At 41.0% G+C, this 26,003-nt stretch overlaps 1 protein-coding gene across 2 annotated transcripts in view; it reads left to right on the top strand.

Annotated features, from left to right (window-relative positions):
- The window catches only part of GNAS (GNAS complex locus), a 145,445-nt gene that overhangs the window by 114,284 nt on the left and 5,158 nt on the right, over positions 1–26,003 (top strand). For both annotated transcript variants that reach the window (XM_064674112.1, XM_064674113.1), the window contains exon 6: positions 25,627–25,681. In XM_064674112.1, the coding sequence (XP_064530182.1) occupies positions 25,627–25,681 (55 nt within the window). The remainder of the gene's footprint in view (positions 1–25,626; positions 25,682–26,003) is intronic.

Genomic DNA, 26,003 nt, shown 5'->3' with positions numbered 1-26,003 from the left:
CTGTCACTGCTGCTTTCCCAATTCTGCTTTTCATAGATAGAAGCTCATTCTCCATGGGGACAGTTAAGCTGTAGTCCAAGAGAAGGTCTTTTCAAAGTTCAGGGCTCGATGGCACAGCTGCAGGAGGCTGGAGCATCTGGAAAAGAAAGATGTTCAGGAGATGGCGGCTTAAACGTCTGCAGAGTTTGTGCTGAGGAGAGAAGGGCACTTTCTGGTGGGTCAGGAGCTCTCCTGGATGGACAGAGCACAAGGGCAAAGACACTTTTTGCTGCATGTTCATTCCCAAGAAAGTGGGAACAAATATTCTCAGCCTAATGTGTTGTATCTCCCTAACTTAAACGTAGGTGTTCAGAGTCTGGAAATGGTATTTGTCACCTGTTGCTGAGCAGTAACTTTAAATACTGCAGTGCTTTCTGCTGAATCACTACAACTCTGTGTCTCCCCATAAGAAGTGACCTTTAATACACACTCTTTTCATTGCTCTGCCGAGTTCCTGGTTGTGTTGGCTCAGAAAAGACCAAAAGCCACAGGTACCTTCCCATTTCCCTGCAGTTGGGATCTTTGAAGGTGTGAAGCTGGAAGGCCCGGCCGGTAACCTCATCTGCTGGAGAGCCCTTCTGGTATCCTGCCCTTTATCCTCAAACTCCCTGGCTAAATGAAAATGTCACTTTGGAGTAGCCCTGTTCATTTTGAAAGAGTAGCTGCCTCTGCTCATCATGAGCTTTACTGTACTTCCTGTCGAGGCATATTTGACAGTCTCGAGAGGCAGGGAAAGGAAAGGCAGCTTGTTTCCCTTTTCTAAACTGGACTTACCAAGTAATTAGTTTCATTTCTGCTTTTAGAACAATGTGGTCTGTGAGGTTGTCCACAGTTTGTCTCTGAGAGGAATGTATTCTGTGAGGAGGGAGCATTATCTATGAGGAGGGCAAATTTCACTGCTCTTGCATCTCGCAGGGATTTACACAGAGGAGAAGGAGTGTTCCTGCTGAAGCTGCCATGTGATCCTGCTCTTGGCTAATAATAAACAGAAGAACACAGAAGTGTCTAGAATACAGAAAATCCCAAACGATGTTAAATTATTTACCATCGTTCATATTTCTTCCCTAAAGGCAGAGGATTACATTTTATTTAAAATTATTATTAGTGTCAAAAATATAGGAGCCATTTCCACTGTGACGTGCCAAGACCTGTTTGACAAATCTGTGCCTTCTGTCGAATACGAACAGATGTGATCTCTTTGAAGTGCTGTTGTTGCTGATACTTCTAGCTCAGGTTTCATTTGAGGAGCTCTGGTCTTAAAAGACTCACAAATACACAGCAGAATAGTCAGAGTAAGAAGGATCTTTCCCTCAAACAGGCATGTGCTGTTTGTGGCATGAGGACATGAAGGATTGACACCGTGCTGGAAGGTCTGACCCAAAGTATGAGGATGGCCTGAGGAAACTTGCTTTGATGTCAGTAGCAAATCAAAAGCAAAACCTGGGTACATGAGCCTTCTGCTGCTTTTCCTAGAGTTGCTAATATTAGGCGCTGTGCCCACAGATCCTTAAATTTTTGCTTTAGTAGCCTTGGCTATTAATTTGAATTTGTACTTCATTTTACGCTGTGCTTTCTCTGCGTACGAATCTCCTCGCTGGCGCTTCCTGGTTTTGGCTGGGGTGGAAAAGGAAATAATGTGAGAGACAGTCTTTGCAACCCATTTCACACCCTCTGATATCAGGAAGGGCTGGAAGTAGCATGAGAGAGCCCATTCTCACGCTATTTCCTGCCGCCAGCTCCTCTCCTGCCGCTGCCATTTCGGGAAGGAGAAGGCGCGGGGAGGCGGCTGCTCGAGGTGCGGAGTCGCGGTTCTCCAGCTTCAGCACCAGCAGAGCCTCTCTGGTACCTTGAAACTCTGCCAGGCTGCTCCAGAAGGGTTTTATGAGAAGTATTTTTTAAGATGTTTGTTTTTAAAATACTTATCAAAGAAAGGAGGGGAGTGCAGCTATTAACCGACTGCTGTGCGGGGCTGCTGAAGGATCAGCGCATGTGGACACGCTGGTTTTTTAATTTCTAACGTGTTAGGAGTTGTAAATTCTTTATATTTTTATTAAGATTTATGGTGTGTTTTATTTCTGGATTTGCAGACTTGCAGAGAGCAATTAAGAGCCCTGATTTGAGCACTTAATGATTTTCTTCCATGTTGATTTCACTTCGTGACAAAGTTCCCTTCATGGAACATGCAGTAAAGGGTGTTTGCTCAAAGTCTCACCTTTTTAAATAGTGGCTGATTTATCAGGGGTACTACTGTTAGTCTAGTTTCTTATTCATATTATTTATTACCTTTTTTTCCCTTCACTTTCTTTCCACTGGATATGATTTTGACAGAGTGGTTTCTCTTGTCTCCTGCAGCTCTGCAAGCCATGTCTGCATGCTCACATTCAACAGGACAGGAATTTCCCTGGCCTTTATTCCTGGCATACATGAGCTTCTTACGGACAGTAACAATTATACTGTTAAACATTCCCATGAGGAAGAATAATAGTCATGTCCCCTTTTGCTGATCTAAAGCTGATGAGCTTGTCTACTGCTGTGTGAATTCCTTGGCAAGCCAGGGAGTAGACCCACATCATCTAACTTCTAATTCTTGGTCTCGATTATAAAACCCACCTTACTTTATTCCAGAGTGCTTAGAGAGAACTGAATTAGGGTCTTTTCCCTGCTCATCTTCAGCCTAAGGGAATATTGAAGATCATATTTTAAACAAGGTTAAATTTCAATTAAAAAAAGAAGCATACAGCCCAGGTTATACTTCTTCTGCAATCCAGTGGGGTATTAGGTACAGAAATAGGTTACTGTAGATGATTGGAAGCACAGTAGCTCCTGTCTTTTTGTGACTTCAGTGAAGTTACTACTAACAACATGAGTCCAAATATATAGTAGCTGAATTATAGCCAACTTCTCCATGTGTGTGCCCTTTCTTGCTGACTGTCAATAGCAGGGATGTGCCTGCTGGCAAGTGCTCTGAAAACCAGATTACCTAAATTTAGCCAGTAAATGGATTATGAATCCAACACATGTTCCCACTCTTGTCACAGCTAATCATAAATTCATAATTTCAAACTATGCTCAACCCCAGATAAACTTCTCTGTCTTCAAAGTAAATTACATCCTAGCATGAAGCAAGACAAACCAAAGGTGTCCTGGAACAGGTTGAGTATTACGAATTAGATGCTCCAGTAAGGAGAATACAAAGGTGATTGCCATGATGGCCAGAAGACCTTTGCAAGTCCAAAATGTGAATAACTGAAGTCATACCACAGGTTTTTGGTGATGCCCACTGCATTGCTCTGAGTCACTGTGAAGGGGTTTAGCTGTTTGCTCCGAGAACCCGATTCTGCCTCCACCTTCACTCACTCTGACACTTGTAGCCCCACGGGCCCATTGCCTTCATTCATGTACTGCTTTTATTTCTCCTTTGTTCCACACATCTGTTCATGTGCCAGTTCCTTTCTGGCCTTTGGCTGCAGATGCAACTTCCTTTCCTTGTCTAGTTGTAAATGCTGGAGATTTGCCTTCAGCTCGAGGCTGGGCTGACCTGATTGAGGAGCGTGAAAAAGCTGGGTTGGAACTTCTTCCCCAATTTCCTGACCCAATTCTGCATCCAAACACTCAGACTTTGCCTTTTAGTTTAAAAACATCTCTTGCTAGTGCCTGCAAGAGTTAAGGATAAACCCTGGTGTTCATTTGGTGCCTTATTCAGTGGAAAGGGGTGTTCATTTCTCAGTGTTACATTTGGTTTCATGTGCAAATGGAGCATTTGCTCACACAACAGCTATTTCTTTGTTTCAGTAACATTCATAGGCACAACATTTGCTCAGGTTAGGCATGCACTGGATCAAGAGTATTTTCCAAAGTTTGGCATGAATGGTAACATTTTATTTAAATAAAATTTACCCATAAAATAGTATTTTTTCCTGAGATCATAAGCAGACACCCACATGATTTGGTCAGTAGATTGCTGTGCTCCTCTAACAGAGAAGTTTCATTTTGAATGTCAGAAGAAGATCAGGAGAGTGTCAGGAAGGCAGGGTTTGATAACAGACATATTGACATTTTAGGTAGAGGAAAATACTGTGTGGAGTCTAATGTGTAGTTTGCTCAGGATGTGTCTCCACTGATACTTTCTTTTAGTAGTCTGCTTTGAAACCAAAGTTTACCAAAGAATGTGAATGTATAAGTAACTACTGCTGTCTAAACCTAAGAATGATGCATATTCAGAAGATAATTCTGTACTAAAAGTATTTGGCTACAGTCCAGAATTCTGCAGACAAAGTTCTTCAACCCAATTTCTTGATGGGTGGCCTATACTCATAATGTTAATTAACAGAGTTAAAAATAATTCACTGAAGAGAAGAACAGATTCCTTGTTACTACTGGTAAAAATGGCAACATGTTGTTTGAAAAAGAATATTATACCTGCATCACCAAATGATTTTAAACATACAGATAAAAGGCAAAAATGTGCAGAATCCCTGAGATTTCTATTTCAAAAGAGAAAATAAAATAATCCTGAGCTTTTTTTTTAAAGCAAATATCGGACGCATATTTTTGTAATTGCTTTCAAGTCTGTTTGGTTCAGTGGTGTCTGGATTTCTTAGTCAACATATTTCTGATACCTGTTCAGGCTTCTGCTTTGTTTTTTGTGGCTCTGTTCTCTGCAAACCTAGAAATGCAAATGCAGTGGAATTTTTTTTGTGGGTGAAGGGAAAGAGTTGAAATGTAAGGAGATGGAATATAAGCCAAAACCTTCTGTTAATTAAACTCTTACTAATTTCTGCATTTTAATGGCAACAGGTTCCTCATTCCTTCCCACTGTTTTCTTTTCCCGCCCTCAAAAGTTTTTGTTGTGGCATTAAGTAATAGTGTGAGAGAATATGCAAGAAATGTATGAAAAAACATCTTTTACCCACTGAGGGGTTTGGAGGAGATGCTGTCAATATTATATTGGTCTCTTGCTCTGTTGATAGGTAGGAGTTTGTAATAGAATGGGAATTAGTGAACAACACTGGCTCTGCACATAACTGGGTATTTGTATACAGATTTATGCCTAAAGCTAAACTTACCTGGGGTTTGTGTTGCAAAACAGGTAGAGAGTTGCCACCCTGAAAAGTAGTGTTACCATCTTCTAATCAAGGAGTTGTGTAGGGTTGACTTTTGTTGATTATTTTGCTTGATGATTTGTTAAGTTTTGAAACATCATAAATAATTTTACATCTAATTAAAATGACCAATATTTGTCAAACAACTAATATGTTAGTAAACATGATGTCTTGTGCAGTCACAGCCCTGACTCAGTGTGCAATCCATTTTGAGAAATTCATCACGGTTGTTACAGACTTGACACAAAATAATTTATTCAAGAAATTAGTGTGTTGCATTGCTACATACGAACATTAAATGTAGCTACTACCATAGTATTCCCACACAATTTTATTTTTCTTTCATGATTGTAAAGATTAAAAGAAAATTCAAGAGCCTGGATTCACCCTTACAGGAACTCTCCTCCTGTGAGTTAATTCATTAACAACGAGTTTCACAAGCATCGCTGATTGTGTGGATTCCTTGGGGTTCTGCTGAGCAGCCTTTCATCCTTCCAGTGATGCCTCACATTCCTGGAGTGAGGGGATCTCACATTGTAGTAAACACTGGCTTGGGCTCCTCTTGCAAAGCTGATGGACAGACCATTGGTGCATTCACTGCAGGAAGGCCCAGTGCTGGAGGAGGTTTGACACGTGCAGAAAGTCAAACAAGTGGCAAAGCTTGGGATTGTCAGGTTTGCCTTTGCTGTGTGTGGATCTTGCAATGATATTGCTCTTTTTTTCTAGATTTTTATTTTCTCTAGGCCCAGAATATACCTTTTTAATGGTAGGGAAAATGCAACAAATCCACCCTAAAAAGAACTCTGTTTGCTGCAGGTGAGACTTCTGTAATGGCATTGCTCAAAACACACATTTCAAGAAAATCAGAATGAGTAAAATAGTAGATTTTTGTGTACACAGTAATCCTTCAGTCCTCTGGTTTTTGTGAAGACAGGTAGTGGTCAGTCTGAACTAGGAGTGAATGAATGAATTGGGCCAGAGTGAAGTAGGGTGAGAAGTTAATAAGAGGAGGAATTGTGTCTATGTAAACTCTGTAAGGTTGTTATGCACCCAGGATGTACTAGACAGTTGTATTTATTCAAGTTTTACTCATTAATATAAAAAGTGTGCTCAGTTTTACTATAAAATTCCCTTAAAAAGCAGAGCAAACAACATCTTGAATTGTATCAGCTTTAATGGTGTAAAAGTCTTGGATTTGACTGTAGTGATGAAAAACCATAGCTGTCAAGTGGTGAGAATCAATCGAAGCAACTGTTAAAACTCTTATTGGTTCCTGAGAATTAATTTTCACTCACTCTTCCTTCCCATGCTCATGCAACGTCTCTTTGTTCAGAGAAAGCCCTGAACAAGGGTTGTTTTGAGCTGTGGTTTGAACAAACAATTCAATATGAGACAGAAACAAGCGGAATAAAGGACTTCCACAGAGGCTGGAGCAGCCTTGCCCAGGAATCCCTCCTGCAGGAGGAAGATCTGCAGGCACAAAATACAGAGCAAGCTATAAATAAATGCTTGAGGAAACAAGGAGCAGGGCATTGATTGCATCATTTTTGCATGGCCTGTGTAAGGCCAGAGCAACACTCCTGGGTGGATTTGGTGGTAGGACTGTCGAGATAGCTGATGTGGGATGCAGTGCTGGTGCACGAGGGCATCTTGAGAGGGAAGACCCCTTGAGTCTGTCTGGCTGCTACTGTGGAAGCCACAGAAAATGCTGCTGCAGCAGGAAGGGACTTCTGGAACGATGTGCTTCCCATGTGCTCCCAACGTGGAGCAGGTGTGACTGGTGTTTTTAGGATTTTGCAGTTTACTCACCTTGGTGGGTGTGTAGCTGCTGGAACTTTTTGCCTGACCTTGGGAGCTGCTGGTTCTGGTGTTCACAGAAGGATCAGCAAGCACAACAGCTTTTGTAGCACAGTTGGTTGTTGTTTTTTACGAGAGCTGTTATCACTCAGGCTGTTCTGCTGCAGAAAAGGAACATCTCAGGATTGGAGGGTGACAATTAGGGGAATACTTTTATCAAACTGAGACCTGAAAGGATACTATAAAACCTCATTAAAGACTTGCTTTTAAAAAAGGAATTAAAAACCACAGTATTCCAAAAGAGAGAAGGCAACAGAAAATTCCTGATACAAGGATCAAATGAGGCCAGTACATTTGCTGGTACAGTGTGAAAGCGCCAGGTTCGATTCCCAATTATTCCCTGGGCTGAAACACTGCAGATACATCACTGCCAGTCCCAGGGAGAGGGAGCACTCAGTGCTGACTTGCACGTTCTCTCCCTCATTTTCCTCCTCTGGGAACTCCACTGTTCCATGATCCACCAAAGCCTTTCCTTCACAGGGGACTTCAATTTAAATTTCTTTTGTCTGGTGCTTGCCTGCATTCACAGGTATTGCTGAAGTTACTGGTTTTGAGAGACCCCTGACAAAGATGTCTGCAGTACATTTGGTACAGATTTACCAGCAGGCTCAAAAGTTTATTAAGACCATGTGCTTGCATGCAGAGAACATGGTCATAAAATCCCGACTATAGGAAGAGCAGGCTGAAAATTAAAAAATAGATTAAGCTCATATTAGGTGAAGAAGTTCTCAAACTGATGCTGAGCTTAAGTAATCTTTAAGTACTTTTTATAGTATGTAATTAGTTCTAAATAAACTGGAAGAAATTGCTGGCAAATTTTTACATGTGATTAAGAATAATTTTGTAGCAGGATGTGATTGATAAGTTTTGTGATTTGAAACACCATTTTTAACTGATTACTTTGTGGTATATTATACACTGATTTTGTATCTGAACGTGTTAGAATTATATTTAACTGTGTTAACTGTGTTTGTATTGTAGTACACTGATTAAGTCTCGAGAAGGGTTTGCACCATCAAAGCTGAATTGCAGTGTGTTCATTACACAAGTGAGGGGTTTCAGTGTCTGGGTGATAATTTACGCTTGAAACATGTTGGCTGCCCAGCAAAATTTCCTGTGAAGTGCCTTGGGTACTCCACAAGGTTTCCCTCCCCCCCCAGAGGGTTCATGTAAGCTGCAGCCCAAGGAAAAGCTAGAAGAGGGCTATTTTTAGGAAAGCTGCTGCAGCTGGGGGAGGGAAGGAGCCTTGGGTCCTAGAGGAGGGTCTGGAGGAGTGTGGTGTTGGCAGGACCCACATCCAGTTCAGGTCAGGTGGCCAAGTCCTGCTGTGGGATCTTGACTGAGATTTGTGTTTTTACAAAAAATAAAAAATAAAATCCTTCTGAAGCCTAAGTAATATATATAAATAAACAAAAATAGCAGTGTACATGCAAAATCCCCATGATATGTTAATTTGCCCATTTTGATTGTTCGTTTATTGTTTTGATTGTTCAGTTACTGTTATTAATGTTTGTAATACTTGCTAAGTTGCTCAATACCACGCTGTCCACCACTTCTGTTGCTAAGGCATCTCAGAGGGATTTTAATTATTTATAGTATAAAATATCAGGGACCGTGTGCATCTTGAAGCTTCATATCTGGCAAGGCAATTTCCTTACATAGTTTCATGAAGAGTGTGACTGTTCTCTGGATATTCTTGCATCAAATTGAGTCTCATGAGTGAGCCAATGTTGCTCAAGTCTCCAGGTTGTTGTTTCATTTTGGTCTTTTCATTAGCTCTGCCTATCAGTATGTGTGCCATGAAGAACAGATTTTGCAGTTAAGGTGTGCAGTCTCCTTTCTTTTGCCTCAGAGTGGCTTCTTGTTTCTTCTGGAGGACTCACTGTTCCCCTCTGTTCCACAGAGCTGAACTGCTTTAGGAGACACACATTTTGTTATCAAAGGCCAGACTTGTGTGAAACATAGTTTCCCCATTTGTAAACTGCTGTTTTGATATATTTCTTATTCAAGAAAAATATGAAAGCTCACATCTGCAAAAACCACTGGATGATTTTGGATAGTGTGAGGTTTTAAATGAAATCAGATGAGTGAAGGGTGATCAATCTTTCGTGGTACTAATGCCAAGAAGTATTGCAATGTCATCAAGCATCTTGACATGATGAAGTGGTTTGGTAGAAGGAGTGAGAGGATGGATTTAGAGATCTGGTTTAGCAGCATAGATGATATATTCCCCAAATGGGCATTCCAGACTCTAGGATCTTGGCATGTCACATGAAAATGTAGTTGTTAGTGTGTTTTCAGTGCTAACTAATTCTCTACCCCTGTTGTTCAAAGTTTTTTCAGAAATCCGGTGTGTAGTACATAGGAGTGTGGAATGTGAGGTTACAAGTAAAATGGACTCATTGGTGTCACAGTGTGTTATCAAGGGAACTAGTATTTAAAATGTCTAGTTTTAAAGAGCTATTTGGAGAAGAACATGTCAGATTAAAAGTCACTTTATTGTGATTTATGTAGCTGTTTCACTGAAGTGGCAAATACCAGAACTCCTCTGTGCTCTTTCAGAGCTCTTGGCTAGGTAGGAGCCTTGATGCTTCTCCATTGCCTCTGGAGTGCTTCCCTGTCCACCTCTCTTCCACGACACTGAACTACTCTAGGATCCAAGTAGTGTGTTCTCCTCTATGGTTTTCACCAGCTCTCTTCAGACATTTTGTGCTCCATTTCTATTTTCCTCCACAGTCTCCTCTCTGAGCACGTTGTGGATTGTGCAGCTGCACAGAGACATTCCCAGCGCATGAGGAGGGTGACTGGGGATCAGGCAGGGAAAAACAGGGCAAGGCAGGACTGGACAGGACAGGTCAAAGCAGAACTGCTCTCATTAAACTAAAAAAAACCCCAACCAAACCCCAAGCTTGGCCCTCCACCAATTTTTAGGATCAGAAAGGTGTTGAGCCATTTCCCAGTTTCAATCTGATTGGAGCCGAGCCTCAGCAGACGCTTGGGAAGCTGTAGCTCCACTGCTGCTTAATTGCTTCTTGTTTTGAAGGATAATTAGGAACTTTATTTAAAAATAGTAACTTTAGTGTTCAGTCCATTAAATTTGTCACCAAGATAATTTCATTAGACTCCCAGCTGTTTTCTTATTGGAATTGTGAACTAAAAATAGGTAGGATTTCTGCTGTTGTGTGCAGAGGCTGGTACCTCCATTTCAGCTTTGACTTTCCCTAATGATGTGAAATGTGTTTATTTCCCTCAGAGCTTTCTTCTGGGCTGAATTTAAGAAGGTCCTGCTAATTATGCCAAAATTGTGTACTGCGGTTTTCTGATAAAGTCACGTGGCTGTGAAGAATATGAAACCGATTTCCCTCAAGACAAGTCTTACAAATGAAAGATTGATGCCACACCCAGTACATTTTTCTTTTTCACCAGTCTGTAAGAGATGTTTGTAATAGTTCAACAAATACCTTTTAAAAACAAACAGACACTAATGAACACAGGTTTGTTACTATTATTATGAGGGGTGTGATTTACCCTCTCAGCTCAGTTCTCATGAGCAGTCCCTTTGTTGTGCATAATTGAAATCACAATGTAGATTGTGAGATAATGTGACAATTACCGTGTTTATATTGTATGAAACACGGGTTTTTTTGAAACAAACCTCTGTAATTACCAGAATCTGTACAAGCATATGCTGCTTTTATGCATACGAGGTTTACAGGACGAATCAGGTTGTACTATCCAGATTTAAATAGCGTCTCTTTTAAACTCTGAACTGTTTCACATTTATTTCTGACACCCACACCATGAAGCATTATGGTGGATTAATGCTGGACATGAAGAGAACTGAAACAGATTTTTCTCTGCAGAGTTAGACTGTGTAAATGTATGGTGGTCTCCCTTAGAAATCAGTAGTTACAGGATCACACTGAATGGGTAGGGTTGGATGGGAGCACTGAGGCCATCCAGTCCCACCTCCTTGATCAAGCAGAGTCCCCTCAAGCACCTTACTCAGGTTTGTGTCCAGACAGCTCTTTAAAAAGTTGCATTTTTGGATTGTGATGTTAGTCAAAGCTTTTTTTTTCCCTTGGGATACTTTTTGACTGTAACTCCAGTAAGTATCTGCAGTTCATACTGTGATAAAAATGAATGTAGGCAACAGGAGGAAGTTCTACTGCAGAGCAGTGTGGGGCTTGTGGGGTTTTTTTAAATGCTTGGTGTTCGGAGCCACGATCAAGAAAGTCAGTGACCTTAATATAAGTTATATAGACCTTTAGGGGTTTTTTTTGTTCCCCATTCTATTGTCTTTAGGCAAAGAAACAGAAAATCGTAAGATGTGCTAGTAAAACGTAGATCTCTCCTGTGGAAGTGAGTTCATTCAAAGGAGGGGAATTTTCTCCTTTAATTAAAACGAAAGCTATGCTTATCTGCAGAAGTACTCCAGTGATGTTCCCTTAAAACCTGTGTTTAGCCGCAGTGTGTAATTCTGGCACGGTTTATTAGTGTCTCAGATCTTTTTTAATTTTCTCCTCTGCTTGTTGGCAGTCTGTTCCTTGGACTTCCTGTGCGTGTGCATTTCTACAAAGCAGATAAGTGCAGTTTTACAAGCTGAAGCTGAACGTGGGTGGGATGGTGTGAGGGAAGAGCGCTGTTTTGAAAGCTCTGCACCTGTCACTAGTTTTGAGCATCACAATCCATACAGGGCAGCCAGTGTGTGCAAGATGCTGCAGAAATCTCTTAGGCAGCAAAATGTAGAAGAAAAGCGGGAATGGCTATATTTAGTAGTCGCATATTATTAACTTCTGTGTAATGTATCGGTTGCTGTGCTCAGACACCCTTTTTTGTGGTGAGTCTAATAATTTGCCACTGAGTAGAGGAAGTGGAGTTAAAACACTGTCGTGTGATAAAAGCTGTTTCACATATGGTTATGGTGTTTATAGACTGTGTATGTATAAATAAGCACCTGCTATGGTGTAGGTAATGTAGGAACACACCTCCCTTTCACCAGAATCATTGAGTCTTCTCTCCAGACTCTCTCCCCGTGTGACCCATCTGATCTGAGCCTCTCCCACCTTGCAACCTTTGCTGCTGTTCTAAGTGTAAACCACGGTCCGGAAGCTCTAATTATAGTAATGCAGAACAAGTGGAAATCCTGGAATTGTCCTCAGCACTCTTAAATTGCAGAGTTAACAGTTGCAGGTATCAGAGCCATAGGTGAGCCAGCCCAGGACTGTTCCCCTGGAGCTGCCTCGTGCCTCTGCTTCCGAGCACAGCTTTGAGTTGCACATTTATTTCCAGATCTCTGGGCTGTGAATATCAGATGGCCACAAAGTTTCAGGTACGTATTTGAACCAGGACTGCAACTCTGAAGGGTGCTGCTCATCATTTAGTGCTTCCTTAGAGTCAGGTGTCATAAGAGGGTTGCTGGGTTTATGTCTTTGTGCAGAATAACAGACTTGGATATTGGGCAGCCAAAAACCCCGGCTGGGTTCATAACCCCTGAAGGAGTGTTGATGTGGGAATATGGACAACATTTGGGGAAGGGAAATATCATCTCAGACCCCTTCTTATCTTTCCCAGTGCAGCAATTATACCCATGATTTTTAGTGTCTGTTTTAGTTCAGTTCTTCTCCTGAGACTGTTTAAATGTTTCTTTCATGTAGAAGAGGAAATTTGTAATCTGTTAATGAATAATTCAGGTTTAGGGTTTCAGCCATTTAAGATGCAAACAAGAGACACTGCCCTCTGCAGACAAAGAGATGGGCAAGATGTGCATGTCCTCTACTGGAATCCAATGGCTTTTAATCATCCAATGGAATTTGGAGATTTTTCTGGAATTTCAGTGCACACCTTGGGCTCTTCAGTTTGGCTTTCCCTTCCCTTGGATTCCATGCTGCCCGGTTGAGACTGAGTGTGAGGGGGTGGGGAGTCCACCCACTTGTAGTGAAAAAATGAGCTGTTATTCATAGCTCTGTGATACTTTCTTTTCAAGAACAAAGAAACATAAACCAGTATCCCTGGAGTTTCAGAATTAATGCCCACTGAGATGAAATTCTCTCCCACCTCTCAGTGTTTGTTTCATGGCACCTGCACAGGTAGAACTCACTGCACCATTTTGTATTTCACAGTCATGATGTGTAGAATCTTTATTTGTTCTCTTCCATAAGGAAAGGTGGGACTGGAGTTAAGGTTTCCAGAGAACGTGGCAGTAATTTAAATTTGGTAGTTTTTTACAGCATAGCTCAGCACAGAGGTAGAAGGGTGGTTTGTGGTCAAGGCTCTGGCAGTGCCTGGGAGCAGAAACCTGTGTCAGGAAAGAGGGATGGGGCTGTGCGAGAAGACTTTCCCGGTCCTTGGCCTCTGGAAAGTCTGCCAACAAGGCAGCCAGGGAGGATGCTGAGACTGCATATGTGTCACCTCTAGTACCCCCTGAATCTTAATATTCTTCTAACGTTCCATTTCAAGATAGATCTGTCCCTTCTGCTGCTGAGGGCTTTTAGAGTTGTAATGCTGAAATAATGATGTTCTATGAATAATACATTTAATAATTGTTTAGGTAATTACAACACTTTTATATAGGTAATAAACATAGTCAATAAAGCTAGTTTAAAGGAACTAATTCCACCTGAAGCAGCTGACTTACAACTTCCTCATTTTAACATTAGAATGTTACAATACAAGCTAATTAGAGAATAAGGGATTTTAGAAGTCCTCCCAAAATTTCCCCTCGCCTCCAACTTTTTCTCCCACATGCCCAACCCTCACCCACACACATCAGTCCTGTCTCAGTTCCATGTTTTGCAGCACCTGACTGTTCCTCTGTGAGTCAGAGGCTGCCATGGAAAACCTCCCTGTGCCGAAACCAGCCGGCGTGACTGGGCTGAGGGAGGAAACAGGCAGAGCTTGTGCCTTGTCAGGGATTTTACTTTTCCTGTGCACACTTCATTCTAAATTCTCTGTCACTTTAGTCTTAAAAGCACACAGCTCAGAAAAGCCCGCGTTAGAAAACACATTTTGCAAATGTTAAAATGCGTTTTGTAAATACAAAGTGTATCCTACTGTCTGTTTTACAGACATTTGAATGACTGGAGCTTTTAATACTGTTTTTAAGGGTTTTAATAGCCAGGTGTGTGTTTTGAGAGATGAGATTTAAAGTTCATACTTTTATAAAGATTAGAATTCAGCTTCAGAATGAATTGAGTCGAGTTAGCAGGTCAGTGGGGAAGAGAGGGGGAAGGGCCAAAATATTTTATTTTAAAGATTCTAAAATGGCGTGTCATGTCTCATGTTAATTTGGGGCTGTTTGTGAGCCTTTGTAAAGCCACATTATTCTGTCAGTTGTCTGTTTTAATTGCAGGCTTAAAAGCACTAAATACTCAAATGCAGTTTGGGGAGATATTCCGTAGTCAGGGGCTGTGTATTGGTGTTATCAAAAATACGTGAGTAAGCAGAGGTGGAGGGTCTGTATTAGATTTTCCTTTTAAGAGTAGCAAAACTCTAAGCCAACAGCAAAACCATGAAACTGGATGACTGACAGGTTTTTCATGGAGAATAAAAGAGGGCTGCACTATTCCAGAACTGTGGTCACTCCTGTGAGTGGCTTTCCCACAGAAGTAGTGTGGTCACCTTTATTGTTTGTCTTTGATTTTGGTTTCAAGCTTGATTTCTTGCTCCTTTTATCTGCCTGAATGTAACGTGTACCAGGGAGAGACAAGCACTTCATTTTGACTTCTCTGTTTTGTTGTATGGCAAAAGAACACAGAACCAGATATTTGCAGGCAATGCTTTTTATAGTAGCCAGAGATCAGTGTCACTGCCCTGCTCAAAATTCACAGTATGAAATTGCTATTGCAGCTCTGTATCATTTGCTTGGTTTAAAATGATTTTTTTGAGTATACCTGCTATTAAATTGCGTGATCAAATGCTTGTGAGAAAAAAAAAGAAGAATAACTTTACAACTCACTTCTGAAAGAGAGGTGTGCTCTTTACAGATGCTTTCAGTTGTATGCCAGGTTGTGTGTCTGCTCTACAGAGGCCTGGAGTTGTTTTTGCTGAGTTGAAAGAAGAATGTTTAAAAAAGAAGGAGGGGAGAAAGATGAATTCCTCTGAGAAAAGCAAAAGCTGAAACGTGAGCTGCTGTGAGCTGTTGGAACTGTCAGCCCCGAGCAGGTATTGACAGGTAGCTCTGTGAAGACACCAACTGCAGTTCCAGTCCCGAGTGTCACAGGAAATAAATTAAACATTTGAGCCTCCTGTGAGCAGGATCAGAGTCAAAATTACTGCCTTTTTGCTAAAGAACCTGCCTCCCTAAAACACAAATCTCTGCTGGGATGGTGCCTAAGTAGGTAAAACTCCAGCGCTGGATTTCTGTTCTTGCGCGTTAAATACATGGGAACTGTTTGGCTGGAGATCTTCCTACAAGCGTATTTAAATAGGGCAGTGCAGTCCTCCCTCACCACCCTGCTCAGAACCCTGCAGCAGTTTGTCTTCCCATTGTTTTGGGCTCATCTGGGGCCTGATTCCTTCCCTGAGCTATCACTGCTTCCCTAGTTCCTGCGGAAACTCCGTCTTGGGTTCAAAATTCCTTTCTGTCACGTGGGATCGTGTCAGCTCCGCCTGCCTCTGTCCCTAAAATTTCTGTTACAAACAATGTTGCCCATTTTTCCAAGAGCAGCTGGGGAAGTGCCTGGTTCTGTGTTCTCCGTGTTTAGGTTTAGGTTTACAAGCCACACACAAGCTGAAAAATGTGGGAACTGTCTGAACCCTTATTTTGTCTGGTTTTACAGATTAGTTTGTTCCTTCAAGTTACAGAAACTAGTATGAAGCATTAGTTTATTAATTCTTTTATCATGTGAAGGCCCTTTTATTAGTATTTTAAATGATTAACATAATTTTTTATTATTGTTAATGATGACAATTCTGTGATAATAACACATATGTGATGATCTTTATCAGCTGAAAACAAATCTACTGATTTGATGGCACTGGAGGGAGCTACAGACCATGAGGACAAGGTTCATAAAAATATTTTCTTGAAACACAATGAAAGGATATCCCATTAGGTTCACCTGTTTTAATTGCTCAGAGCAACCTACAGTATACTTATAACATGCATAGGTTGTTTTATATTAAAAATTACATCTGGAATTGAAGGAAGCTTTAATTTCCTGATTTGAAATCAAATATAGGGGGATTTCAAACAACTTTATATTCTGTAGAGGCACTCTTTAATTTCATTAAAAATTACTCATATAGAACTTTGCATAAATGACTTCACTTTAACAGGCTCCTTAGTCTTAGTGACAAATATTCTTAAACCTGTCTGAGAAGATCCCTATTGCATGTACTGGATTTAAATTAGATTAGATTGTGAAAAATTATTAAATTTAAAGTTTCTCTCCAAGTTCAGTCCCCACAGAGCACAGGAGTGATGCAGTTGTGTTGGTTTCTTCGCTGCGTGTAAGGTCTGGGACTTAATTAAAAAAGGCTTAAAACAAAAATCCCTGAGTTTGTTCATAGATACAGACCTTTTCCCACCTTTCAGAAGACAGGCATGACAAAAATTATATTAAAAATATGAGTATTTATGGGGAGCAGTTGGGAGAGAAGTTGAAGTCAGCCACACTGGAGTTGTCACTGGTCCAGCTTGATGGTTTTATAGATAGTAAAGACCGTGGAGACAGTTTATTATTTTCTTACAATTAAGTACTACAGCTTTTAAATCCTTGCATAAAATTAAAAATTGTAGTCTTTAGTGTGCAAAGCTTTTGCTGAAATAACTGGAAAAGATACCAAAGTTGATGGAGTATCTGGAAGTTAAAAGTCTTCGAGAGTCACAGGAGGTTAAAACCATTTCCAGCATCAGGAAGAAGAGAAATAAGGATAGGTAAAAATGAAAGCAGGCAAGCAAAATTCCTTTAAAGTGTAGAAAAGATAAAATACTCCATATCTAAAGCAACTTTGAGAGTGTTTTGCAAGAAACAGGCTCTTCAATTAGATCTTAGTCTGGTGTTTTCAGCCCTCCGAAATTCAGGAAGAAAAGTTGGAGAAGAGGGACAGAAGGCAAAGCGAAGTGGGAAGTTTTTTTGTGCAAACATTTAATTGCTTCACCTTTTCCCATGGTTTTTGTCTTCTTTCACAGCCTTGTTAAAAGAAAAAAAAAGTTAATGGGGATTGCACCATGTTCCTTCCCACTCCCTCACCTCATGTTCCCGCCCCAGGCTTGCCCTGGGATCAGATCCTGGTGTAGTGATCTCATCCATACCGTTACCTTTCATTTCTGTTCCCAGCCTTGGCCTGGGAGCAGCTGAAGTAATGTGGGGTGGGGTGAGGGGCTGCTCCCAGGTTATTTGACATATATGGGCTTGTGTGGCGGGGGAACCTCGGGGCCACGCGGGGGGAGTTGGGTTTAGTCAGTCTGGTTTGGTGGTTGTGAGAGTGTGAAAACACCTTCCTACAGGTTTGCAAAGTAGAAGTGAAGGCAGCTGCAGCAGCCTCGGGTGCTTGGGGTTGTGTATTGGTTCTCAGTGGGGGAAGCTGTGCAGAACAGTTTCATGTGGGAGCTGGGAACGGGGCTTGGGATGTAGAGTTTGGGGTGAGCTGCGGCCTTGGTCAGGGTAAAGGAGCACAGATGATCTCCTTAGGGGGGGACACCCCTCCAAAGCCATCACTGGAGGAGGAGGGATCCATAAGCGGCATCCAGTCAAGGTGAAGAGTCAATGGCAGAGGGGAACTGGTAGGTATCCTGGGGTGCCATGGAGGTCCTTCCAGCAATGCACTGGAATATTGGCTATGTTTGGGTTACCTCATGTAGTGTTTGCTGCTCTACAGCCCTCTCCTTCTCATCTTCCTCCCAGACAAAGTTTGTCCATTATATGAGCCAGAAGGGGCAATCTCATAGTAATGTATGAATTGCTTTCTTAAGGAAGAAAAAAATATATGTAGGTCTTTCTTTACATAATTTAACTCAAAAGTTGCAGTTGAGAATAGGCTCTTAAACTAACTTGGAGTATCTTTATAAAAAACAATAAATCCTGCATTGCATGTTATAAAGAACATTATCCAGAATACTTCTGTGAGAACTGCTGTTTCTGAAGCATTCGTTGTTCCGATGGCAGGGGAGCAAACTGGATGTGGTAAAAGGCAGGGGGAAGAGGAGGGAAGTTTACATACAGCTTTAAGCCTGGGTGGAAGCTACTCTACAATTTTTAGAAATGAAAATATCCATGTAGGGACCTAAAGGAATCCTGTGGGCTGATGGTGCAGTTTGCGTGGAGCGTGTGCACGGTGCCTTTATGGCAGATGGAAGATATTTTACTGGGGCTTAATGCTTATTATAGTTGCAGTTTTTTTGATCACTATCTGTAGTCTGTATTGGTTTTTGATAGAGCAACTAAGATTTTATATTTTGAGAGTGGTGTTCTCTGTGTTGTGTCACACTGACTACTACTTCCAGTGCGTCTGAAATAACAAAGCCTCACGACTTCAGTCTGATTCCTGCACTGCTGCTTTCCTGTGCTGTAGAAAATATTGAATCTCCTGATTATACAAATGTCTTCTGTTGGGTAATATTGACAAATACACTGAATAACATTTTTGACATAACATTCTGTTCCCACACAGATAATTTGGATGTAATTGAATGGGTTGATCAGGAGTCTGTGCTAAAAATACAGCATTTTCTCACCCACTAAGTGGAAGAAAATGCTCGCTCCAGAGGCGGTTTTGTCAAGTGGAGCCATTTGGAAGTGGGATGGGTTGTGCCGTGACTCCAGATCTGCCCCCCAAGTCGGCAGGCTCGGCTCAGGGCTGCCCTGGGCTGCAGACACAGCTGGTTTGTACCCTCGGCACAGCCCACAGAGTCCCTGGTGAGGGTCCAGGGGATGATGCTGAGGCAGAGCAGCCATGGCTCCAGCCTGGTACAGGGTTTGGGAACCACGTCCTGCTCCAGGCTCCTGGAGGCCCCGAGCAGCCCGTGACTGATTTAACCGGAGCAGAGCGCTCCGGCCCGTGCAGGATCCCGGCCAGGATGCCTGTCAGACCCGCAGGAGCACTTTAGTACACTTGAGCCAAAAATGTACAGAAATAGTTGGGGGGGGGGGATTTTGAAGATCTCTTTTCTTTCCTTCTGTTTTCCCTTATTTTAATGGTCTCCTGGGCAAAAGGCCGCATTGTTAGAGTTTCAAAAGCGGGATGGTTGTGCTGCAGAACGGGGGGAGAAAGAAAGAAAAATAGACCTTAGAGAAAGGCTGGCTGTTTAGCATGCAATAAAGTGACTTTTATACCTCTCCCAATCTCCTATCAAATAAATCTCGTGCTAACAAGCAATCAAACCCGTTTCCCTGCCCGCCGCTCCGCACGGCCCCAGCCACATTGTACCTTTCCAGCCTTTGAAACTGCCTGTGCCTATTTTTATTTGTCAGGCCGGGGCTGGGCTGGCCCCATTCCAGATGTGTCTCACAAGATTTGGTGCTGATGAGCTATTTATAGCCCTGTGGTTCCATTGTCATGGCAACCGTGCTAGAGGCCAAGGCGGCTGGGAGCTATTTCTGGACTTGTGCTGTAATGTAAAACTGATTGGGAAAGTTAGTGCATCCTCTAAGCCAGACTAACTTTAGACAGGCAGAGAGGGGGGGTGGGGGGAAAGAGACAACTACAACCTCTTTAAATAGATTTTTCTCCTTCTCCTACCTTTTCCCCATTTCCCTTTTCGATGGCTGGCAGTTTTTGGAGGGCTGCTTTGCCTTCTGCTGGGTTTGTCTCCGATTCATTCATGCCTCCCGGCGGATTACGCTGTTTTAATTAGGCAGTTTGGGAAGCCGGGTGCGTTACCAGCCTCGATTTTAGGGCAAGGTTGGAGCTTCGTGGAGGCACAAAAGTTAAGGGGGCTTTGCTGAGCGAGTCGTGGCTTTTTTTGCGATAGTCACAGTTTTTTATACCCCCCACTTCTAATAATCTATTTTTTGTGTGTGCTTCATGTTCTCCGCGCCATATAAGGAACTGTAACCTTGATTACCACAAGATGATTCCAAATATATGGAGTCATACTTTTCAGCTTTCTCATTATTTGCTTCAAAATTAGACCCATGGTGCCCCTCCGCCTCCAAGTGGCTGGAATGCTCGAGGTTCTTCTGGAATTACAGCTGGGGCCGCTCTCAGAATCACTTTTCTGCGATATGTACGCATTAATACCATCTATAATTAAATTCTGAGCTTTAAACTGTTTCTAAATCTTTTTATGTGACTTGCTGCTTTGATAAAGAAATTGTAATAACCCCTTGACTTGGAGTTGGAAACCAAGAATACATTTGCAGCTTCTTGGGACAGATTTCTGAAGAGTTGTCTTTCAGTTTGCTTCTTTTCACGTCTTGTACTACATTTCGAGGTTCATTTCCAGTATAAATCTGCTTTAGAATGGGATCCTTATGTTTGAGGAATGACGTGCAGAATTTCCTTACAGGAACATCGTATATGAGATGTTTTTAAATGCAATGTAGTTCTCTCCTAATCGTACCAATAATACTCTTACAGTACTGTCCCTATGTGCCTGTCCCTAAAGGTGTTTTTTTTCTTTCCTAATTGTGAAGTAGTTACAGTAGTTGCAAAGGTTTTGATGGCATTTATTTTCTCCATCTAGTTTTGTTTAGAAAAGAATAAAAGAGCTGTGCCTTTCTGAACAATTTTAATTGCCCAGTGATGTGTTTGTGGCACGTCTTCAGTGGCCAAATAACAGAAAATATCAGTATATCTTTAAAAAAGAAACAAACAAAAAACTAATGATGTGCCAGTTTTAATTTTTAACTTAATTTTGAAGAAAAACCTGACAGGTTTGGTTTCACATAGTCCATGTTTGCAGGATACCATAAATACTAACAGCATAGCTGAAGACAGAATTTATCAAATAGTTAACTTCTGAGCTTTTTAAAAACTGTTACTGAATAACATAAAAGATTATGGCAAGGACTAAAAAGGAAGTAAAGAAGAAGTAAAGTGTGATCTGTTCTGAAAAATAAAAAGTACACTCATGTTTATAATGTTCAGTTAAATTTCACCTTAAAACTACTTTAGGGAGAGTTGTGTTAGTTTTGTAGTCCTGATAAGGTATAGATAAATAAATAAAAATCTCTTGGGCATTGGCACAATTTGGTCTTTAGGGAGATCAGTAAACAAATATTAGTTTCTTTCTGGACATAGAAACTTGAATTGAAAAGACTGTTTTTTAGAGGCAATCAGGGTAAATGCAACTATAATTCTTAGTGAAATCTTGATAATTCTTAGTAATATTCTGGTAGTTTCTTAGTAATATCTTGGTAGAAACACATGACTCAGTGGAAATGAAAATTTCCACTGACTCAAGGGGCTCTGGGCAATTAAGTCGCTCCCTGAGTGCCTGCCTTTAAAGCAGGGTTATTGCAAGGTGTGCGTTTGGGGTGCGATGGTGGAGGCAGGAAATGCAGCCTGAATGAAGGCAGGCAGGAGTTGGGAGTGTGATTTACTGTCTGTGAAATACCTGGGGGCTTTCAGAGGCAAGAAACTTCACAAATTCAGAGATCTAGTACTACTGTTGAGGTTTATGAACAAATGCTGTCTTTAGTTGGGGTTGAAATTTTGATTTCTTGATTTGTCTTATTGACACAGAAGATGAGATCTTGGTGTGTCTTTTAACAGAGACATTTTGTATACAAATTCAAGTTATGACTCGACCAGAAAAAAAAACCTGATGGAAATAAAGCTCTTCAAATATAGGTGTGTTGTCAGTTTGAAGAGACCTTTCCAGTGTTGTTCTAGACTGAAAACAAAAGCTCTTCTTCACAAAGCAAAAAAAAAAAAAAAATAATCCTTGTCTGCCAACCGTTTCGTCAGATCACAGGGAGTAAGATTTCAGTTACTGTTTATTGAAAAGGCTGTCAGGAAATGCTCGAGGAAAGGCAGTGTGAGTTCCCCCTCCCGGGCTTCCCCGAACGGTGGAGTTGTGCTGGTTCTGAGGTGGAAGGTTCCGTGTGTTACACACCTTTCCAGGAGGGAAAACAAGCGCAGGCTGCAGCTCTTTGTCTGGCAGCAGCACTGTCCATTCAGGAAATTCCCCCCACACGGGGATAAAGTAACTCTCTCTGTATGAAAAAACTCCAGAATAAATCAGGTACTAGCGTATATCTTGATGTGAAATTGGAACGTGGTTTTGACATAAAAAGCTTTGTAAAAATTTGGAAAGAAATGGGGATACATGTATGACTTAATTATTTTGACCTACAGGAGCCAAGGAAAGCTTCTGTGTATCTGTCTCTATGAATCTGTCTCCTCAGTGCACCCTTGAAATTAAAGACACTTTATTTGTCTCAAAGATCTGTTTAAAAACTTTCAGGTGTGTTTTTCCTTCCCTAAGCTAAAGTAAAGCGACTCAAAGCACGTTTTTTATTTCAGATAGTTTTAATTTTTTATTAATACCTTTCATTTTACTATCTCAGACATACATTTGCTGCTTATCCCAGAGATGCTGCTTCTCAGTGTTGCTGACTACAAATAACTTAAAAGTCTTCTTTTTATTTTTTTTTTTTTTGTTAGCATGTGTCATAGTAGGATTGATGTTTTATAACACAGGCAAAAGTGCCTCATACTACGTGACAGTATTTTGCAGAGCAGTAGCTGATCCTGTTATTTAGTCATGTCCAGAATCTGGCCCTAAGTGAGAATTGGCAGCGATGCTGAATGAATTATTTGCTTTCTGGAAAATAGCTTTTCCATATAATCTCTGGGAAAATTTTACAGAGGCAAAAAACTGACTCTGTAACTCAGTGCAAGAGTTGCTCGCAGTATAAAATTTGGTTTCGTGGTTTGACAGTTTTATTTGAATTATTTCACTAAGGTCACTTCTCTTTCTCCCTGTAAGTTCACTGCTGACACAGTAGATGGTGGGCACTTCTCCAGCAGGCTTAGAACAATCTCTCACAGCAGTGAGTTCTGCACACAAAGTAGTACTCAAGTGGCCTCACTTGTGTTTTGGGTAGAGCATAGCAAGAATTAAAAATAGAAATTAATGATGGTGAATTTGTGTTTATTTTGAATTAGGCTTTGTTCTCATCTGACTGGATTATTAGTTTAATTTACTGGATAAATTGTTTGGTCTTGACTCACATTGACTGAGAAGTCTCTGAACACAGTGTATTGATCTCTTCTGAACTCCCACTGTTGCTCCTTATTTTAGGTGTATCAGACTGGACCAAATTTCTGTTCCTCTTTTCTCCTTATAGATACATTTATTTTTCCACTGACCAGCTGAAAGAATAATCCCCTTTCTTTACATCTGAGCAAAAAATCAAACTGGTTTTTAATGTCTTTAGCCCCTTCTAAAGGACGGACTTTTATGAGCAGGCACACGGAGAGGAGGAAATCTTTATTTAACATATCGCTTTGCTCCATTTTCCCTAAAATGCCACTGGAAGCAGGGTGGGTTTTCTGGTAACTATCACACAGTGAAAGACTTCCTTCTCCAACGAGTATTGTTACGAGTATCAGATGTTACTGAATGTTGGAACTTGTTTTGGGGGGAAGAAGAAATGTTTATTCCATCCGAACTTGTTTTACCTGGCATGAACATTGCTGTTGGAATTCATCTCAAGTACAGTACTGCTGCTCCTATGTGGCTGATGTTTTTCAAGGAAATCATAGGCCTAAAAATAGTCTGCATAAACAACAGTAAGAGGTTTGTACTTTCAGTTCCAGGTTTTAGCAATATCTTGTTGTTATTTTCTAATTTTCAGTTTCCAAAATCCATTAAGCTGATTAGCAGAGTGTTTAAAAATAAAACAAAAAAAAAAAAACCAAACCCAAAACAAACCCAAAAATTCACCTCTTGTAGAACCCAGCAGAAAATGTTATGCTTGGATAAATTCATACAGAAAGGCTGGCTCATTGCAGTAATCACCTTTGTATATCCTGATGAACATGTTCTGTTCAGAACATTTTTCAAGCATCCTCCAACTTGTGAAATTGCCACGTGATTCTGAAACTGTGCTCTTAGGGGAGAGTATGGGGTGGAAACACGTGCTGGTTGGAGCTCATGGTTGTTGTATTTAACATCCTCTGTGTACTGAACAAAGAGTTTTATTTCTTCCCTTTGGATTAAAAAAAAAAAAAAAAAAAGAAAAAATTAAATTACTTAACAGCCTGGAATAGATGAGGAAAAAAATCCCGCTTGCAAATTGCAGAGCACAGTTTGTCATCGTTTTATCCTTGTGTGTCTGTCCCCGTGTCACGGTGCATGATGGAAATGGATCTTTGCACTTTGTCTCGTGGTTTTTGTAGAGTGTTTATTAAGATATGTTTTGATGTGTTTAAAATTCTGTAGTTCAGAGTAAAGAAAAATTACTTTTCATGTGTCTCTGAAACGAGATCATCTAGTTCCTGGTGAAAAGGACATTACACTGAAGCTGTTGTTAAAATATACAATTATTTTCCCCCCTTCCCCTGCTCCTCCTTAGGTGTTTTAGGAAATCAGTTGGGCAGAGGGGGCTGGAACTGGGGGCTGAGACCTGTGCTGGTGTTACTGGGGGTTGGTTTTTTGATTCATGAATCTGGGACGTGGCTCCCTTTTCCCCCTTGGAATTGTTGCCTGTAACTGTAGTTAATGTGCATTGAGAGAAGGGAAAGTTCACGTTTCCTTTGTGATTTCTGCTTCAGAGAGAAAACGATTCCTGCAAAGGAATTTCAGAGGGAACTTGAAGTATATTGGTTTAAAGACTGATTAATCATTAATGTGATGGGTAAAGGCATTGCTGAGGTGGAAGGTGACTGAGCACTTTGTATCCCTGCCCAGTGCCTGGTGTTGGACAGTGGGATTGGGGGGCAAACACCGTAAAATCTGCATCCCAAGCTGCTGCTTTGCCACATATTTGAGTCTTGTAATAACACCACAATAAAACAGAGTTAACAAGTTGCTTCCTTGAGATTTTTGCTCTTTGAGTTGAAGTGAAAGATAATTAGGAGGTTATAGTTAATTGGTAAAAAAATTTAAAAGACTCCAGGGTATCCTCTTCACGTAATACCTAATGAATTTGAATGAAATATCTCTCTGAAGACCCATTTAGCCTACTACTGCTGCTGCTCCAGACAATAAACTGAAACACTGATACAGAATTGACAGAAAAATCAGTATTCCCTCGCTCTTAACTGAACTTGTGCTGAAATTGGTTTCGGGATTTCATTTATTTAAAGAATTATAGTGATGATAAGTTGTTTAAAAATAGTTGTTTTTCTTTCAGGAAAACTACATGTAGGCAATTTACCTGAGTCATTGCCTTACCGTTAGCAGCAGCAGGTTATAGTGTAGGATTTATATGAATAAATGACCTAAATTAAACTCCTGGTATGTTTGTGGCGGAGGGAGCCGGCGGGAGGGGCTGGAGTGAGATTCCCAGATGGATTAATTAAACTGGACTCGGCCCTCTGCTGGCTTGTGCTGGGAAAGCACGGCCAGTGACCCAAATTGAGCAATTTCACTGTATGATTTTTTAGCATTTTGGGAGTCTGAGAGCATTAAAATACACTGAAACTTACCTGACAACTGTCTGTCACTAAAGCATTGGGTAGTTTGTCTAATTTGAGAATGACAATTTCTCCTTTTCTTTCCTCTCCCCAGTTTTCTAGACAAGATTGACATAGTCAAACAGAATGAGTACACCCCATCTGACCAGGTACGTTAAGAAATTACACCATTTATCTGCCCCCCCCGGCTTTGGGGACAACTGTCTCATTTCATAATTTCCATTTGTGGCACTGACACAGGTGTTGCCATGCACTGTGTATACTTAGTGTTCCAGTAAAAATTACTTTGTTGTTTGGATTATGTTTATACGCAGAAATGCCTGTGAAATCTGACTTACAAGACTTACATCACATTCTGTGTCACACTCAAATGCTGTCCCTGCTTTTGCAGTACAGCATCCACTATCAGCATGGAATAACAGGGGTTTATTTCCATTAAAAAATTACAAAGTATCTGTGTTGAATCAGTGA

Source organism: Pseudopipra pipra, chromosome 17 (assembly GCF_036250125.1).
Source record: "Pseudopipra pipra isolate bDixPip1 chromosome 17, bDixPip1.hap1, whole genome shotgun sequence".
Lineage (NCBI taxonomy): Eukaryota > Metazoa > Chordata > Aves > Passeriformes > Pipridae > Pseudopipra > Pseudopipra pipra.
Note: the sequence above shows the minus strand (reverse complement) of the source record. Positions and strands in the feature narration are given on the sequence as shown.